Source organism: Corvus brachyrhynchos, unplaced genomic scaffold, assembly GCF_000691975.1.
Source record: "Corvus brachyrhynchos isolate BGI_N302 unplaced genomic scaffold, ASM69197v1 scaffold48, whole genome shotgun sequence".
Classification (NCBI taxonomy): domain Eukaryota; kingdom Metazoa; phylum Chordata; class Aves; order Passeriformes; family Corvidae; genus Corvus; species Corvus brachyrhynchos.
The window spans coordinates 6,184,109-6,202,002 of record NW_008240027.1 but is presented as its reverse complement, the minus strand read 5'-3'; the positions used below and the strand labels follow the sequence as shown (position 1 = coordinate 6,202,002).

The 17,894-nt window shown below is 36.7% G+C and overlaps 1 protein-coding gene across 3 annotated transcripts in view; it reads right to left on the bottom strand.

Moving 5' to 3' along the window:
- MIGA1 (mitoguardin 1) overlaps nucleotides 1-17,887 on the bottom strand; it is a 37,752-nt gene extending 19,865 nt beyond the window's left edge. For 2 of the 3 annotated variants that reach the window (XM_008640823.2, XM_017743477.1), the window contains exons 1-6: nucleotides 17,165-17,726; nucleotides 15,235-15,412; nucleotides 14,117-14,253; nucleotides 13,735-13,861; nucleotides 13,159-13,295; nucleotides 12,289-12,412 (exon numbers count right to left, since the gene is read on the bottom strand). In XM_008640823.2, coding sequence (XP_008639045.1) covers nucleotides 12,289-12,412; nucleotides 13,159-13,295; nucleotides 13,735-13,861; nucleotides 14,117-14,253; nucleotides 15,235-15,412; nucleotides 17,165-17,287 — 826 coding nt within the window. In that variant the 5' untranslated portion in view covers nucleotides 17,288-17,726. The other variant, XM_017743474.1, reaches the window with a different exon arrangement.
- Nucleotides 17,888-17,894: the final 7 nt, after the last annotated feature.

Here is a 17,894-nt window from a genome sequence, read left to right as displayed (position 1 = left end):
TCCATTACAGAAACCTCAGTAGTTTTCATGCAGGGAATGATCTTCTGCTTATGTGTGAATAGAGAGCCAAATCTTACTTCCTCGGAAAAAGTTGACTCAACAGAGCTTTCATAATTGTTTCCAAGCACAGATACAATATTCAGGGTTCACATAAAAGCTTTCTACCTACAACACACTCATACAGGTATAAAAAGGTCCATTTTCCAAGACACTGGGTTCTCACCTAATTATCATCATGCAAACCCCAAGATGTTCTTCAGTCACTGTTCTGTATTACTTTGATTTTATTCTTAAGACAAAAGTGGTACAACTGATTAAAAGCTGAATTAAAAGCATGTGTATAGATGACAGTAATATATTCTTCATAAGTAGAGAATGCTTATAAAAATTTAATAGTACAATCCATTCAGTTTACACACATAAGCAATAAAATCCACCTGAAAACTGTGAGGTACTGATTTGCAGTATCTGTCCTCTGGAAAAAGATGCAATTTGCCTAAAATATTCTCACAATCTTCAAGAGATTTACCAAATACTTTGGAAAGAAATAATAACAATTTTTGCAATGTTGATAATAATTTGGCTGTTTTCAGACATTCAAGATGCTGACTTTGTCCATAAAGTTACATTGGTACTGCAGAGTAGCACATTTAATGGTGTGTAAAACAAAGCAACATGGCTACTGCTCTTACATCCTATTGCTCTCATCTTGCAAAGGTAAATAAACAGCAGAAAATTACACAAGTAATCATTTTAGTCTCTCCATGTAAAAATCAAGTGTACCTGAGAAAGGAATGTAATTTCAATTTATTTCCTGTAATCCATGCACACTGGTACATTAAATTACAAAAAATATTAGGAAATAACATTTAAATTTGATATTCCGGAACTGTGATAAAGGATTCTTTCAAGATTTAAACCTGCTAAAAAATTCTTCCATAAATTGATAATGGAGTTGGAATATTTTCTGATAGTTGCAATTTTTTTAAAGCAAAGAAATTATCAGAAGGCTAAAAATACCATTTCATTACAGAGGATATGACCTGTGAAAGCTGTGTCTGAATCATTGTAGCATGCTTTATTGTAAAACCAAAATCTCAAAATAGAAAGACCTCACCATGAGAAACTCTATGATCTCAAGGAAGAGGCAGAGTAAACACACGTGGTGCTGCACTGCTGAAATCTGAATTTTAAGAAGATAAAGCAGCATCTGATGTGTATTTTATAACCTGAATTAACACATCATGTGTTCTGACAGCTGAGAAATCAGCTTAATAAACACTAATAGATGTATGCATGTGTTCACTTCTCTGTTTTACTTCTCTGACTCTCTGCTTTACAGACATATGATCCTGAAATAGATTTGAGAGTGTATCTCGTGTAAACTACATGTCACTATAAGGTCTCTCCCTATCACACAGTCTTTCATTTCTTGGAAAATGTAAACATTGATTCATAACTGCACATTATAACGTTCTACACTTACACAGGGTTACCATTTTTCACAACTTCTTTACCTTGAAGCTAAAAATCAGTGGATCTTCCCCGATTTTAAGGTTTAAATCCCTATCCTTTACAGAAAAGTTCCGCTTCTGACCACTCTTCTGTTTTCAAGTCAACTAGTTTAGGTAACAGTTTCTGTGCTTGTATTTGATTTGAGACAGAAGATCTGGCAACCAAGCAAAGTTTGCTCAGCTGTCTAATCTGGACAGAATCTGTTTAGATGGATGTGCAGAACAAAGTTGTCACTCCTCTTCATGGGGGTACTCCATTCTCCTGTAGTTCAGAAAGCATCACATCTCTATTGTCCTCAGCAAAGACCAGTTTGAATACCAGTGCTGCTTACTTCAAAGCTGAGACTTTGAAGCCCCAGGCTATACAGCACAGCCCCGAGGAGCCTGCCAGACACCTCAGTCATCAGATTTGAACGTCACTGCCTTTTCTCAGTTCTTCACATCTCAAAACCAAGTGCAACCTACTGCTATTTTTGCACAGACACTTTCTAGTGACAAAGGAATGGTCTGTTCAACCCCATTCAGTGTGACAGTACATTAACTCATGGGGATGAAGAGCAGATTCAAAATGCAGTATCATATTTACAGAAGATGAAAGTACAAGGTTAACTTTCAAGCTTCCACATCTAGAAATTAGTACCTTTAGTACCTTTCCTATGCCAGAGGCCTCCATAAGCAGGTTAGGTAGAAAAGTCTTCTCACCAGACTGAGAGAGGAGTCTCAAAAGTGAATTTCTCCCTTTGGCCTCAGTTCTTCTACACCCGTAAGTCAGTGGGTACTCAAAAGCAGGATGTTTATGCCAGTCCATTACTAAGAGTATCCCTTGCTTCTTTCCAAGGCAATTCATTGCCACCTTCTTGGCTTTCCCACCGTGCATTTCTTCACAGAGCAGATATTAGCACATGCAGTGATGGAAAGGGACAATATAATAACCAGCAACTGTTGCTCAGCTCCTGAAACTTGTTGTGTTTCTAAGTATTTCTTCAAATTTTTTTTCAAATTAGTTTCCTGACATGTTATATAAAACCCAAAAGAGTAAACAGTTTAGTATTCTGGCAAAAAACCTACTTTGCTGGACACAGCATAAGGCTATGGTCCAAGATGTTCTTGTCAAAGTAAGATTTCTGGGAAGGTTTTTCTTTAGCCAGTACACCATGCTATAGGAATGTTGACATTTCAAAACAAGTAAGACAGCCTGACAGAAGGAACCCACATAGTCATTTGTTCTTCCATTAAAAGAAACATATGCTGTCCAGCAGTTGATAATTCCACTTACCTGTATGAAGACAGTATCAGAAAAAAATGATACCTTCTCTCCCCTGAATTATCAGACAAAGATAGAACCAGCTATACAACTGGTGACCCTCAGTGAAATAAAAATCAAAAGATGCAGACATACTTGTGTGTTTTGGGCTACCACTTGGACTGTCTATTCAGAATGGAGCATTTTTGACACAGAAAAACTCTGTAAGAACAGCCTAATAATCTCAGTCTTCCCTTCAGTTTCAGGGCAGAACTATTTTACAGAATGCTGCAAACTCCAGTGACACTACTCAGGAATGTGACTGGCTTCTGCAAACCCAGCTGCACACAGATACAGTTTAAGAACCTAAATTACTAAGATATATGCTTAACTTTAAGCAATAAGACTTAAAGAATATCTTAAGTGCCCCACTGACTGGGGCCTGCTTGCATTCCCCTTGCCCTTGAGAATGGGAAAGAATGAGATAAGAATACTTATAAAGTTGTACTCTATGAAGAGTTCTTCTGAATCTTTAGTTTACTAAATAAGACCAATTATCACACTTAATCTAAAAAACCAAGTTAATAACACTGTAAGGTTGCTAAATGCATTAGTAACAACATATTAATACTTGAATCATAAGCAAGTAATGATTAGAGTAACCTGACCATCGGAGATCACCGAAATTATGTACATTCTTTATTATTCAAGTCTTGCTTTATTTCACCTTACTCTGGTTTACCACAGGTAACAAATATATTGACTAGATGGCAACTTTAACTACGAGCAGCTGCTAATCAGTGCCAAGCCATGTGGAAATATGCATACATTCACCTTTAAATACTCACAGCATTTCTCCATGTAGAACAAGGGCAGCTTTAAATAGCAGGAGAGAGAATAAAGCCTGGTGTGATCGACATGTGGTCTTGAATCAGTTACACCACAGCGCTTCACCACAAACTGGATTATTAGGTAAGGTGGGACATGTGCACAGTCCAGATAGCTCACAGAGAATCAGAGACAGTAATTTATTTTAAAAAATACCTTTAGTTTGAACCATCAAAATCCCAGTTATTTTTTCTAAGAGTTTGAGCAATTAACTGCACAAATACATGCATGTGAGAAAAATGACACATAAATAATATCTTTTACTCCCTCCATTGTTATTGTTCACTTTTGCTATAACTTCCCACAAAAATATGTTTACTCCCACATATGGTTTCAACTTTGAAACATTTCAAGCTGAAACAGAAGTTACAGAAAATTGTAAGATACTAAAAGGTCGTTAGAAATGAAATGCTTACACAAGCTACTTGAGCCTTCCAGCTATAGGGTAAACAACTAAAAAAACATCCCCTAACTATATGCTTGGCAAATAAATGTGCAGAAGCGGGCATGGCAAGTGCTAAATAGCAAGTCCTGTTAATAGTAATCCTTGAAGACTGTGCTGTGTGGATACACCACAACCATTTATGCCAGCCTGATGTGTCAGAGTCTTCTACTTAAAGGGCAGCAAGATTTAAACAGAGTAGACACATCCATTAAGAAAAGTTCTTAGCTTTTGGTTATGTCTACATACAAGCAATGTTTTAATTTCATTTTAAGTCCTCAAAAATAATAGATACAGAAGTGTATCTATTTTAGTTCTAACTACTGAATTAATAAAACTGCAGTGCAGAGATCTGTATTTGCTGATTTTATGGTTCTGTCAATATTCCATTTTGATACTGCACTCCAAAGCAATTGGAAAGCTCAAAGCATTGTTTCTGCACTTCCAAGACTAAGGGACCAAGCCAAGAGAGTTGATTACCTTGGAAGTCTTTTCGAATTCTAAACTATCGCTGTCTGTGTCTCCCTCAACCTATTCTGGCTCACCTTTCTTCATTTTGCCCAAAAATGTTTCAGACAAGCCTCTCTTTAAAGTAGACTGCAATGCAAGAAGAGATTGTTTCCAGAGAAGTTCTAAAAGAGGAATTGGCCCTATGGGCCAAAATATGTTCTTGATCATCAGTTTATATAACCTCACACTGCCAGTACTCCAGCCACAAAAATAAACACTTATCCCACCTTCACTCATTGCCATCTGTCTGGTATGATTTTTCCTACCTCTAGCACATTTATACTCACAAGATATACAAACAAATAGAAGTTAAGTGCATGTACACCTTTTAGTAAGAAAAAGAATCTGCAAACTATAACTTGTTAAGAATGAATCACAAGAACATGAGAGAGGAGAAATAAAAAAAAAACAACTTCCTGCATTTGGAGGCCTTTTTCCACTTATATATAACTTTTCAAAATGCGAAGCAGCTATTAATTCAAATCCCGACACATGGGGAAAATGATCACTTTTTCTTTACACAAAAAGAAAGTACATATGTACTATTTTTTTTTTTAATGGACTAAGAGACAGTTGCAGCTGCTCACATATTGTAAGGAATGAGCAGAATTAGCTGAGATGCATTTCATGTTAGGAGGCCTGAGCAGGGATGCACAGGAACAGCTAACTGAACAAAGTCTGGGAAATAAAACCATGTTGGTGGATTGTGGCTCCATTATAAGCAGCTTTTAGTGCTAAAAGGAGGACTTTCATTTGAAGAGAAGCTCCCAAGGGACAGAGACTTCTTAAGAGAGAGGAATAATCTGGTCAGAAAAATGAGCAAAGGTGATTTTTATAAACAACAGTTAAGTCCATGTCAGACAAGCAAGTTTTAAATGGACAAGGCAAGACAAAACATGTTACGAGTCAAGAAGTGAGAGAGACAAGGGTTTAGACAGGAGTTTTGGTGTGGACAGAAAGAAGACAGGGCTCAGGGATGCCATTTAAGGGAAAGCAATGAGGTTATAAATAGCCCACACAGTTGGATCTAATGGCAAAGCTGTTGGGCAAACAGTAACAAAAGTCCTCAAAAACCAGAAACAGACTCTTTCTGATCTTACTGGAAGTGTTTTTGGAAAAACCTCCAAGCTAAGCGACCATAGTAAGTGACCTTGACTTCTCCAGTGCTGGGTCATTGACCAGTAAAATAGATATTCTTGAGCCACTGTTGAAAAGATTTCACCTTTTAAGATAAACAGTGATACAAATAAGATAACAGATACACTCCATGTTAGCAAATAGCAACAAAACAATACAGATTGTGAATAGCAATATTTTTCAGCACCAGTAACTTCACTGCATGTCTATGCAAAGCTGCTTTGCATTTTTAGTAGAGTATTGCCAAAACTAAAAGTATCACTGAGAAAGCCAAGCATTATAATCTTTTCATAGACAAGATTTTTGAAGAAATATTTTTGCTTACGCTAAGTTGAACTTCTAACTACCAATCTTACTCGACTATCAAGCATTGTACATAGGTGGTTTCTGATAAGGAATTTTATGGACAGCAATTTAGAAAGGAAGTGTTATTAATATTGGACAACATGCCTTTAAAGGACAGATTTAAATATTACTGATTAGAGAAGACATACTATCCAATTCAAACATCTGCACTTTGAGTATCTGCTGGGAGTCAGAAATAAGGAGTTGCAGCAGGAAGTTGCAATATGAGAGACCTCATGCTTTTAGCAGTTACTGAACTTCAACAAACCGCAATAGCTAAAAATTATGTACAAAATATGTATTATTATTTTTTTTAAATAGGATTGGATAACTTCTCTGGGCTTTTCCTCAGACTTAGAAATATTCTTTTCTTTCCTTTTCCCTCCATTTGCTGGGATGAATACATTTCCACACTTAGAGAAAAAGCTGCTGTTTTCTTTTGTTTCGATTTCAATCCTGTTTGAGCCACTAGAAAAATGTTTAGGCCTCCACTAAGAAATTAGGAAATTATTTAATGTAAATTTATCTTGAAGGAACAAAGTAAGCAAAAGTTTTCAAGCTAACATAAAAAGTTATATGCTTTTAAATTATGTCATAGTATGTATTACTAAAGCTCACCTAAGTGAAGTTTTACAAACTGCTCCTCATTGGAGACTAGGAATTATATCTAGAAACATTTGTTGTACATAGTCAAATAATACATAATACACTCAAACTAAAATTTTTCCAATAACACATCAGAGGCAGGAAGGATAAATACAGGCTGTAAATATTAATCCACAGACAGGAAGACATTATAGAAGTCTGTGTTAATAAATTACATAAAAATGAGGTTTCAACGCTTCACTGATTATGCAAAGATTTTGTTTGTTTTAAGATCAGCTGAAGAAAAGGTTTCTAATATGTAAATCAGTTCTCCAAACAGTTTTGCCACTAGGTTAAAGGCTGTGCTTATTCTCTCCAAAATGCCAGACATATCTTTGAGTGTGAGAAGAAAATTAAAAAAAGAAACAGACAAACCTTTCAACAAAATCATCCAACAACACAGACCTTTGTGAGAGATCTTACTGCAGTAGCTCAAACACTTCATTTGTTTTAAACTGTATAACTGAGACACAATTAAAAGGAAATATTTTAAAAATTAAAACATATTAACATTAAAGCATTTTAATACTGTCAAAAGTTTAACGACCAATGTACACAAGTCACCATCAGTTTGAATGCCAGCATTCCTTTTAACAGCAGTAATCAAAATAATAATATGAAGTATTAGGAATTTAGTGCTGACAAGGAACCCTACAATTTGAGAATTTTCCCCTCTGACCTGCAACTCTGCTTGTAAGTAAAGCTATTGTTTCTCTCCCAACTCTTTGCATTCCTCCCAAGTTAACTCGACTAACATTTCAGTCTGCTAGAAAAAGATCTAAACAGGAAAAAAAAAAGAACTTTCTTCAAGGGCAGACTACAGAAAGTACTGGAAGCTTTTAACGGTCTACACGCCTTTACATTCATCACTCAGAAATAACAAGATGAATATTTTGTTTCATAGTTTTCTGCCAATTGCCTCCTTTCTGATGGAGTGCAGCCTTATGCCTGTTTGTAGGCTTCCCATGCTGGTTCACAGTACTGAGAGGCACAGCATACAAACAATCACAGTTTAGCCCTACATGTTTCTTTTAATTTCATCTAGAAGTACTTTTTCTACAGAAATCCTATTATAGCTTACTGATTTATATGATAATTCTGAAAGTCCAGTGGAGAATGCAACAACAGTGAACATAATGGCATTCCATTATTTCATCTATTTAAAATGCAAGTCTTTTCCAGGGTCGTATTAATAATTTATAACTCAACAACAGCTTACAGGTTGACAATTATTATTTGCAATTATTTTTATTATTACTCTTAATAGTATTTTACCCACAGGGAGAAAATATATTTATTTATACCTCTATCTTCTGCACTGCTGAAAGTTGAATATTTAGAAATATTGGAAGTAGCTGTCCTAGCAGGCAGAACAGAAGCACTTCAGACACAGCACATGAGGGAAGACAGTGGTTGCAGTGATAAGCTCTTGTATTCCAACAGGCCCCCAGGTAACTCATTCCTGACTCTCCCATGTGACACATTACCACAGTCTCCTCCAGAGGGCTGCTGCTTGGCAAATTGTTTATCATGCACAAACAACTTTAAATAGTAAGTGGGATCACGAAGTGAAAAGCAAATCTGTGGTATGATTGACCAATGGCAGTACTAAGATCTTAATTTGATTAGGTAGAGGGAAATGCTGATCAGGGAAAAATAACATTTAAAGGTTTTGGTAAGGAGCAACATCTGTGAACAGAAGGTAAGTAGGGGAGAGAGAGGTTTCAGGAGCTCCAGAAGTTTGATAGACGAATTTACTGAAATTGAGAAATTGATAGAATTTTTTACCTTTGTAATTTTCCTTCTGAACAAATTGGGACTTCTTTATAAACCATATAGAAACAACTTATAAATAAGAATAAGAAGTGCCTGTCAGGCATTTATGTAGCACTTGATAGCATCTGCCCAACTGTCAGAGCCTCAACTTCAGCTGTGGCTGATCACAAGAACTTCAGGTAGAGAAAACGGAAGAAAAATCCACAAACCATATCTACCCTTCCCATGTATCAGAGAAAAAAAAAACAAAGCTAAACATTTTCTGATTACTGCTGTGGGTCAACAGTTGAAACCCTGAAGCACAAGAGCTGGTTATAAGCATTTTAACAACCAGCTGCAAGTGTCACCACAGAATGGTTTGGGTTGGAACATAAGAATATATTGAAACATCATTTTTTTCCATAGATCCCAAGAAACACCTGCCCAGGTCATAATTTGGTAGTATCCACCAGAAAAAGAAGTAGAGCAATGAATTTCTTCTTCCAAAAGCTCTCCTGTGTATCTCGTCTAAGGAAGGCTGAAGTGACTGAACATAGATACTTTGCCTTTCCTGTCTGTGAAGTGTGATACACTTTTTAGCAACTGTTGTTTTTCACGTATCATTGCCTTCAGAATTCATAGGGTAAAGCACAAGGACTGGGAGAGGGTTAGTGAGCAAAGGCTGTTTCCATCCAGCTTTGGTCTGTAGCCCTGTGTGAGGCTTCCACCAGGCAATGTGTGGCCTGGTATCAGTGGGCCCAAGTCAGAGCACCACAGAATGGTTTGGGTTGGAAGGGACCTTAAAGATCATCAACTTCCAACCCCCGGCCACCACTAGATCAAGTAGCTCACAGCCCTGTCCAGCCTAGTCTTGAGCACTTCCATGGATGGGGCAATACAAATTTATTCAGGACAAAGGCTTGTTCTTGTTCATTCCAAGGCCCATAGAAGAAGAAAAACAGTAGTGAGGGGAAATGCCAGAAAGACTACACTGACCATTTAACCCCAGGTTTGTATCTTCCTCTCAAAGAATGAAAATGTCCCTCAAAACAGCACTAGAAAAAAATAATCTTGCCTCTGAAGTGTGTTGAGGGTAGCTTACTTCAGAACTTAAGTTGTTTCACTTGAACAACTAGAAATTCGATCTAGTTATGACTCTGACAACAAGGTCTACTAATCCCCCAGCACCACATGCCTTTTCCATGTGTAAGCAGCTATTCAGAACAAGTCAGTCACCTCTCAGTATTTTCTTCAATAAGAAGCTGACATGCCCAACTTGAACCACAGATTAGCTTGTTTTTCCAAAACATGGAAAATTTTTATGGTTTGTTTTGAGCTGTCTAGAATCTCCAATCTTCTGAAATATGAACAACAGAACTGGACACAGTATTCTAAAACCACACAAACCCAAGACTGCATCTCTGCCTCTGTGCTGGTACTGCCCTTTGCACATAGCAAAAGGTTACAAATGGGTTTTTTCTACAGCAGCATGCCACGAACTTACACTGATTATGATGTGTAACTTTCCTAGAGTGTTTCTTCATGATTTTTCTTTTAAAATCTCTCACTTATATATATAATTCATACCTACCTGGATTAAATGGAGTTTGTTACATTAAAACTATTTAGAGAGATAACTCAGATCTTTATTACTAATCTTTGCTTTTTATTAATTCAATGCTTTAAATGCCCTAAATTATAAATTTTTATCAATTTCCAGCTCTACAAATGATTTTATAATCAACTCTATAGCTAATAAAATTACAGCATTTGACCAAATAACTTCCCTAAAAGGTAAATCTTTCCCTTAACAGCAGGCAAAAATATAAATAAATGTTCACATCAGTGAGCTAAATATTATAATCTAACTTATGCTAGACTAATTCACCAAACTGCAGATCTCTCAAAAAACTACAGCTCAAGAAAACCTACCTACTATGAAACTGTATCAACTGGCACAAGTTAAATTTTATTATTTTGTCTGTAGTAACAGAACTGCAAACTCTACAACTCTGTTTCACAGGCATGACACACTGGAGATTGTTCCAAATGATTAGGAAGTTACCAATTTACCTCAAAATCTTAAAAAACAAACAAACAACACCCATTCTCATTTTCCAAGATTACTGAATAGTAAATGATAGATTAGGATCTTTCTTTATCTAATTTCTTTAAGAAGTTTTAGGTATAAGGCATCCAGAAAAACATCTGAGCTGCCTCTTTTGCCACAAATTATATTCATTCCTACACAGCATAGGACCCTTCATCTCTGTTTCTGTTCAGAACTGTAGTTTGTATTTTGCAGTAGGGTATTATTCTTATTCTTAGTAGTGCAAAGAAGTCTGTAGTCTCTTTATTTCTTTTGACCACTGGGATTTCATGATTTTCTTGGACCTGCTTATTCTTGTGACTCTTGAACCCTTCCATTCCTGTCGTTAATATATCAAATATTGAACAAAAATCTTCCATGCATCACAAGCACTTAAAAGGAAATTATTTCCTTCTGATTTTTTATTAAAACATTCTGAAAAAGTGAAGCATCCTTTAACACACTTGCTGTTCAAGTCAAAAATTCAAGGAAGATAATGATGAAAAGCCCCAAATCCTGAACATAGAAAACAGTATTCACTAAACAAGTTCATCACTTTTTTCCTCACTCATCTGGGCCAGCACAAATAAAATTTAAATAATAAAGTAACAGACATCTACTCAAGAGATCACAAATTATTTCTATAAAGAACATTTGAAAGGAATGAAATTCTCAGAACATTCTTGGTAAACAAGAATTTAGTTATCACATCTAAAAAATGAAATATTAAACATAAATAATCCCAGGATAACTAAGCAAAACAATAACTAAACACATTGAGTATTCACATGAAGTCCTTCGAGTACCATTTTATTAATTTGGCCTGAAGACAGAAATCACAAACTTCTAATTATAACGGATATACAGTGCAACTTGACTGATGCTTTCAGATACCAAAATGAAACATTCAAATGCTTTTTTGCTCTAAGGATTACATATGCAGATGTATCAGAAAGCCAGCTCTGACCTAAATCTAACTCCCCCCTTAGTCAGGGCTGTGTTCAGTCGATGTAGGGTAAGGAGGGCCAAGAGAGGACAGCACAGCACTGCCACCTCGTGCCAGGCAAGCTGGAGCCCAGCACACGGCTCCTGACGGGCTAATCCCAGAACGTGCTCTGCCTTTAAACTCTGACAGGTATTTGAGACCAGATGCTTCATCTTGAATTATGAAAGGCTGCAACTGCATCCGTCTCTAAGAACATCCAAAACCAATTCTTTAAATAAAAACAATCAATCTGAACTTAATCAGCATGTCAGGCAGCAACTACTCATTATATTTGCCATTGTAACAGCTTAGTCACTCATAACTGTGAGAAATTTCACTCACTAGAGATAAGACCTTTGCTAATGGCTATCTGCTTGAGATTATGTCTTTCTAGTTTCATTTTCCTTTTTAGTAAGAAATTATGACAAACCATACACAGTTTCACGGTTGCGTAAAAGATGCGTAAAATTTCTGAAACACCTTTGCTATAAAAAGGGTCATATAGTCTTGCTGTATAAATGTTTAAATACTGACAAGCTACAAAGAAAAACATTTCCTTTCAATCCAGTGTTATCTAAAATAGAAGCACTTCATCAAACAACATAATAATGTAAAGAATGTGATTTTTTGTTGTTGTTGATGTACTGATAAATATAATTCTGCTCACTGGATATTTCAGTCCTCCCCCAAGAGCCATCATTACAAGCAAAAAAGATGTAAAATAGCAGTACTCACCAATATCATTAGCTAGGGCAGCAGGATCAGAGACCCCAAGGGTAGCTTCAAACTCTTCCTGAAGACGATAAGCTCTTTGAAGAAGAGATTCAAGCTTATGAATGAATTCAGCACTAATGATATCCTGCAAGAAGACAGACATTACAAGATTTTCTATTTGGTTACAGCCTGTAAGATTCCTTTGTAAAATCCAAAGATATTCAGCCTTCACAGAGCAAACCATGCCACATGAGTTTCCTACAAACCACACAGGAACACTGTCAGATGAAAACTTCAACATCCAAAATATATACACTTTTCTGAACACACACATAATTTTAGTGTAATAAAAATAAAATCTAAATTTTAAAGTACTTTAGAATTATCTGTGATGTTTGCTGCACTAGAAATAATGAAAGTCACACATACCTGTTTATTTCAAAATATTTTTAGCATTTTGTTCATAAGAAAGGAGGAAAACAAAGTTCAAGCACATTGTTTGTGCATATGCACAAATTGATTGTTTTTCCCCAATACATTTATCTTTGCCAAGCAGATACCCTCTCACATAATCATAAAAGAAAAAGAGGATCCAGGGCATTTTGTGCGGGGAAGTTGTCTGCTTGATAGCTCGATAATACTGTCCAGAAGCAAACACTGATGTATCAGCAATTGCCAAAAGATAAATAATGCTAATTCCCTCCCCATGTCCTGCTCCAACCAAAAAAAACTCAGAAGGAATGAATTCAGATCTCCTTTAAATGCAGTACCACTAAATTGGAAATGGAATCAATTGTCAAGTTTGGTAACTGAATTCGAATTTGGAAAGATTGAGGTAATAACAGAACAAATTGTCAGGGCAGCATCAGATTACAGACTGAATATACTCACTTCTACACTTTCTTCTGCAATTGCATCTCCTGCTCCCAGCTTAATGGAACCGCAGATGGCTTCATCTTCAACTTGTCTGTTACGAAAAGTTAGTGCCTGTTCCCAGCGCCTCAGTGCTTCTTCAAACAGCTCCATACCTAGGGGAGAGCAGGAACACCTCCACTTCCATGACACAGCTTCAGCTGCCTTCACATTTTAGAGACACGGGAAAATATGTAGCTAAAACAAGCATAACTATCACAGAGATGTAAGTTGAAACAACATCAATTCCCAGCTTATACCAGTATATTCCAAGTACATATTTACTTTCTTTTTGTGTAAAGAAAAGTGATCATTTTCTCCATGTGTCGGGGCCTGATTTTAAGGATTACTACTACCAATAATGGAATAAAGAGTATTCTGAAAAACTAACTTTAGATCAAGTATGATTTCATTATTTTATGGAAATGTTCTCAGACTCTTTCCAACAGGACACTGAGAAAGAACACAACAATATTGTGTGTCACTTTACCATCAATCCAAGAAATTATTTACATTCATTGTAGGTAAATGCTGAATATTCTTATTATGACTTACCCATCAAATATAAATTTTCAGGTGTAGTGACAGGGATATTGACAAGCTTAATGTCATCTTCATCTGCTTTATCCCAGGAATTAGAATTGGCACAAGCACAACTGTGACAAGAGGTGGCACTCTGAACCTTAAAAAACATAAACAGATTTTGAAGTGTTGCTATAGTGAGTATCCTTAAAACCACATTCCTGCCAGAGTACATTACATCCAAGCCATCTGCCTAGAAACTGTTTTTACTCTGTGGTAAGGACAGTGGCTTCTCAGCATCTCTAGCTGCCTGTGCAGTCTGTTCAGCTAAGTTCATTCAGCTCAGTGAAGCCTTTAGATGCATATTCAATGCAAGTTAATAGATATTCAAGAGCCTTAAAACATTTTTACTTACCGAAGTCAGGCTTTGAACTGAACCAGAGTATTTACTGAAAAGTCCTCCATTTGCATAGATACAGGACTGAGATCCTTTTTCCTTGGCAGAGCTCAGAGAAAGAGTCAAGTTTTGTCGACTACTGGAACAACTAGAACCTAAGAGATACACTTATTTTAAAGCTCTTGCAAACTCAAAATATTGCTTCTTTTGCAATTCTATCAAGAATTGCATTTACTCTTTTCAATAAAATCCAGTTTAGAAGCAAACCACAATTATTCTTTTATTTACTTCAGAAATGACACATTTGAATTCACTATCTATAATAATAACTATGCGTTTTAGCTTAATTATTCTCCTATTCTACAAAAAATCAGATCTGAATTTCTCAGTATTGAGATACACATACAAGAATGGCAAAACCCATTGCTAAAACACTATTGATAAAAAGGGGTTTAATCCTGGTTTGTGATTAAAACTTCACCTTTGAGAAGAAGCCCAGCTTCTTTATAAGATACTGTAATTTTGTTTCTCATTTGACAAATTCAAAATTTAAAGTCTAACAATTCAAACCCACTCAGGTGTTCCATCCTATGGAGATGATTAGAGGGATGGAGCACCTCTCCTATGAGGACAGGCTGAGAGTTGGGGTTGTTCAGCCTGGAGAAGGCTCCAGGGAGACCTTACTGCAGCCTTTCAGTACTTGAAGGGGGCCTGTGAGAAAGATGGCAACAGACTTTTCAGCAGGGCCTGCTGCAATAGGACAAGGGATAATGGCTTTAAAACTAAAAGAGGGTCGATTTACATTCGATAACAAGGAAGAAGGTTTTTACAATGAGGGTGCAAAACACTGGGATGGATTCCCCAGAGAGGTCATGGATGCCCCACCCCTGGAAACATTCAAGGCCAGGTTGGATGGGTCTATGATCAACTTGGTCTAGCTGAAGATATCCCTGCTTAATGCAGGGGTTGGACTGGATGAATTTTAAAGGTCTCTTTCAACCCAAAATGTTCCATGATCAAAGGGAAATAGTTTTTTTTACTACTACAGTTATGCACACCCATCCCCTCATACCCCTTTTTTTTCCTTTCTAAGAAAACAACAAAGAAACCCCTAACTTGGGGGTTCCATGACATACCTTTTTCTGAAGCAGCTGCTTTAGTACACTCTAATACGAGATGAGTTGGTTCCCATGGTGGCACTTTCTTGTTTTTCTTTCCACGTCTTCTTTTAAAGTGATGGGCCAGAAAAATCACAGATATTGCACTCACTGCTGTTACTGTGAAAAGCTTCTTTAACCCTGGGGAAAGCTTTATCTGGAAATAAAAGTGTGACTTAATTGCAAATATATATACTGAGAGACAGACTGCAGCACCAAGAACTATAAAGTATACTGCAAATCCACAGACTATGGGGATCTAAGCAAATGACTTTCAAACAAAGATTTGGGTTTTTTAATTTCTTCTTAAGGCCAGGACAATGCAGGGCTTCAATTAAATCTCTAACAGCAAAAAAATACTGAGAAGGAACTCACCTTTCACAACAACACTATTTCTTGCGCTGTGAAAGAACGGGGAAGATCCTAATGCCAACACTCGTGTGATGTTTCAATTTGAGCAGAATGTATTCTCAATTTGAGAATGTATTTAAGTACATTTCTCTAAATAAACGGTTTAAAATTTTTTTATATTTTATTTTGGATATAGAGAAGTCATAGGTTCACAGGTGTTTCAATTAGTAAATAAGAACCACATATACAAGCAACTTGTATCAAAAGCCTTTAACAAAGTTTGTAACATACAAAGTAGCAAGATATACAAAGAAGGAAAGTGCCATTTAACTGGAAACCACAGTTCACAAAAATCTTTGGAAACTCACGCTGCTTGAGGAACTGACTGCTGGGAGAAAACCAGATCCACAGTCCTCAGGCCTCATATGGTGTTTCTGTAATATGATTCCTCATACCAGAGAGAGCACACAGAGCACCACTGCACTCTGGCACTCCTGATTGCTGTGCAGTTGTTTAATACTATCAGCACTGTGCAATTTGAAGAAGCATTGAAAGCTTCTCTCTGCACTGAGTTTACAATCAACAAGTCAAGCACCTTTGACTTGAGAACCCTGCCCTTCCTGGTACCATGCCTTGACTGAAGTCTACAACTACCACTGGACTCCGTGAGGAAAAGGCAGTGCATGAAACACCAACACAAACTTACACAAGACTACTGTATTTCAGAGAAAAGAGTCAACAACCAAACATCTGAGATTAAGACTTCTAAGATCACAAAATTAAATGTTAAAATGAACGTTTCAAAGAACCATGAAGAGATTTTTTTTAAATTTGTATGTGCCTACAAACATGATCATAAATTGATTAACAGTGACATGAAAACCTCTAAAAAGAGGAAAGTTAATAGTTGCACATAATGGAGTTGCACATGGTATTTAAAAAGGATACGAATATGCTGCAACATAAAAAAGAAATCAGTGATCTTGCACTGAGAGGTTTAAAGTACTTAAATATAGAAAAAATGTGAAAATGAGCATATACTGTTAAGACTGAGAATACTTCATCCTGGTTTTATATGCAGTAAAAGAAAAGTATTTACAGGGAAATGTGAAATTTTACATAGCTTTTGCTGATAAGCTTCCAATTCAATAAAAATAAAACACAGTCATATTAAAGTCCTGGGCTTTAAAAGAAGAACTCAATACTATTATTCAAAATTTAATGACAGTTATGCTTAGCTTTTAAATACTAAAAAAAATTCTACAAGAAAAAAAAAGGCAACTTGAGAATTTTGATATTTTGAGAATCATTGCACTGTTACAAAATGGAGATATATAGACACTGCAGGTAAAGCAGATGTATGCTGATGTACTAAGCATTTATTAGCAGAAAAAGACAAAAAGACATGCTTATTTTAGTTCAGTGTGGCAAACAAACTAAACTCCAAGGTATTCTGTACAAATTAAATTCACACTAAGATCACAAGAGCACGCACAACACTGCAATAAACTTCTAAATGTATAACAAAGTAACAATATTTAGATAATGTATTTATTACCTGGTTAAGAGAATAATACCAAGAAAGGGGAAGATGAAACACCCGTAAAGCTACTGTCTTCAGAGAAAATCGTGTCTCAGCAACAGCTTCTTCTGACATGGCTCCTTCTCTCCCATACCTCATTAAGCGAAACTATCTTGAAAACAATCACAGATGGTCTCTAGAATACTCTGTCAAATGAAGGACACATACTAAGTTATGCAACAGAAGCCCAGGACGATTTTCTTCCACAAGCTCAAATCTCTTTCATCACAGGTACATGACTTGTTTGATTGATGTTTTGGAGTAGAGGCAAGTCGTAATGTGGAGACAGCAAATTTGCTGGTTCAGCTTAGGCCCCATTTGTCCAACTGCTGTGTGCAGACGTGCAGATGTACAACCAGGACTAGAGAGGGCTCGGTCTGCTTTGATTAGCCGGCCGTTCACTTACTATATCCTCTAAATCACGCACAGCAACAACACTGCCTCTGAAACCACGACTGTTGGAAGAACACTTTGCCAGCTGAAAGAGTTAAAATATTTGACAGCAGCCAGAAAAAGTTTATCTCATTCAGCGCTTCGATTATTTTGCAGACACACCGTGAGAAAAAACCGCTATAGCCTGACGTAATCTCCACGATCCAGGCGCACCCCTCTCACTCCCTGATGCTGAACACAGGGCGAAGCCTCCGAACCGCGACTCCGGCACCACAGCCGCGGCACGGCGGGAGGCGAGGGAGGGCGCGGGGCG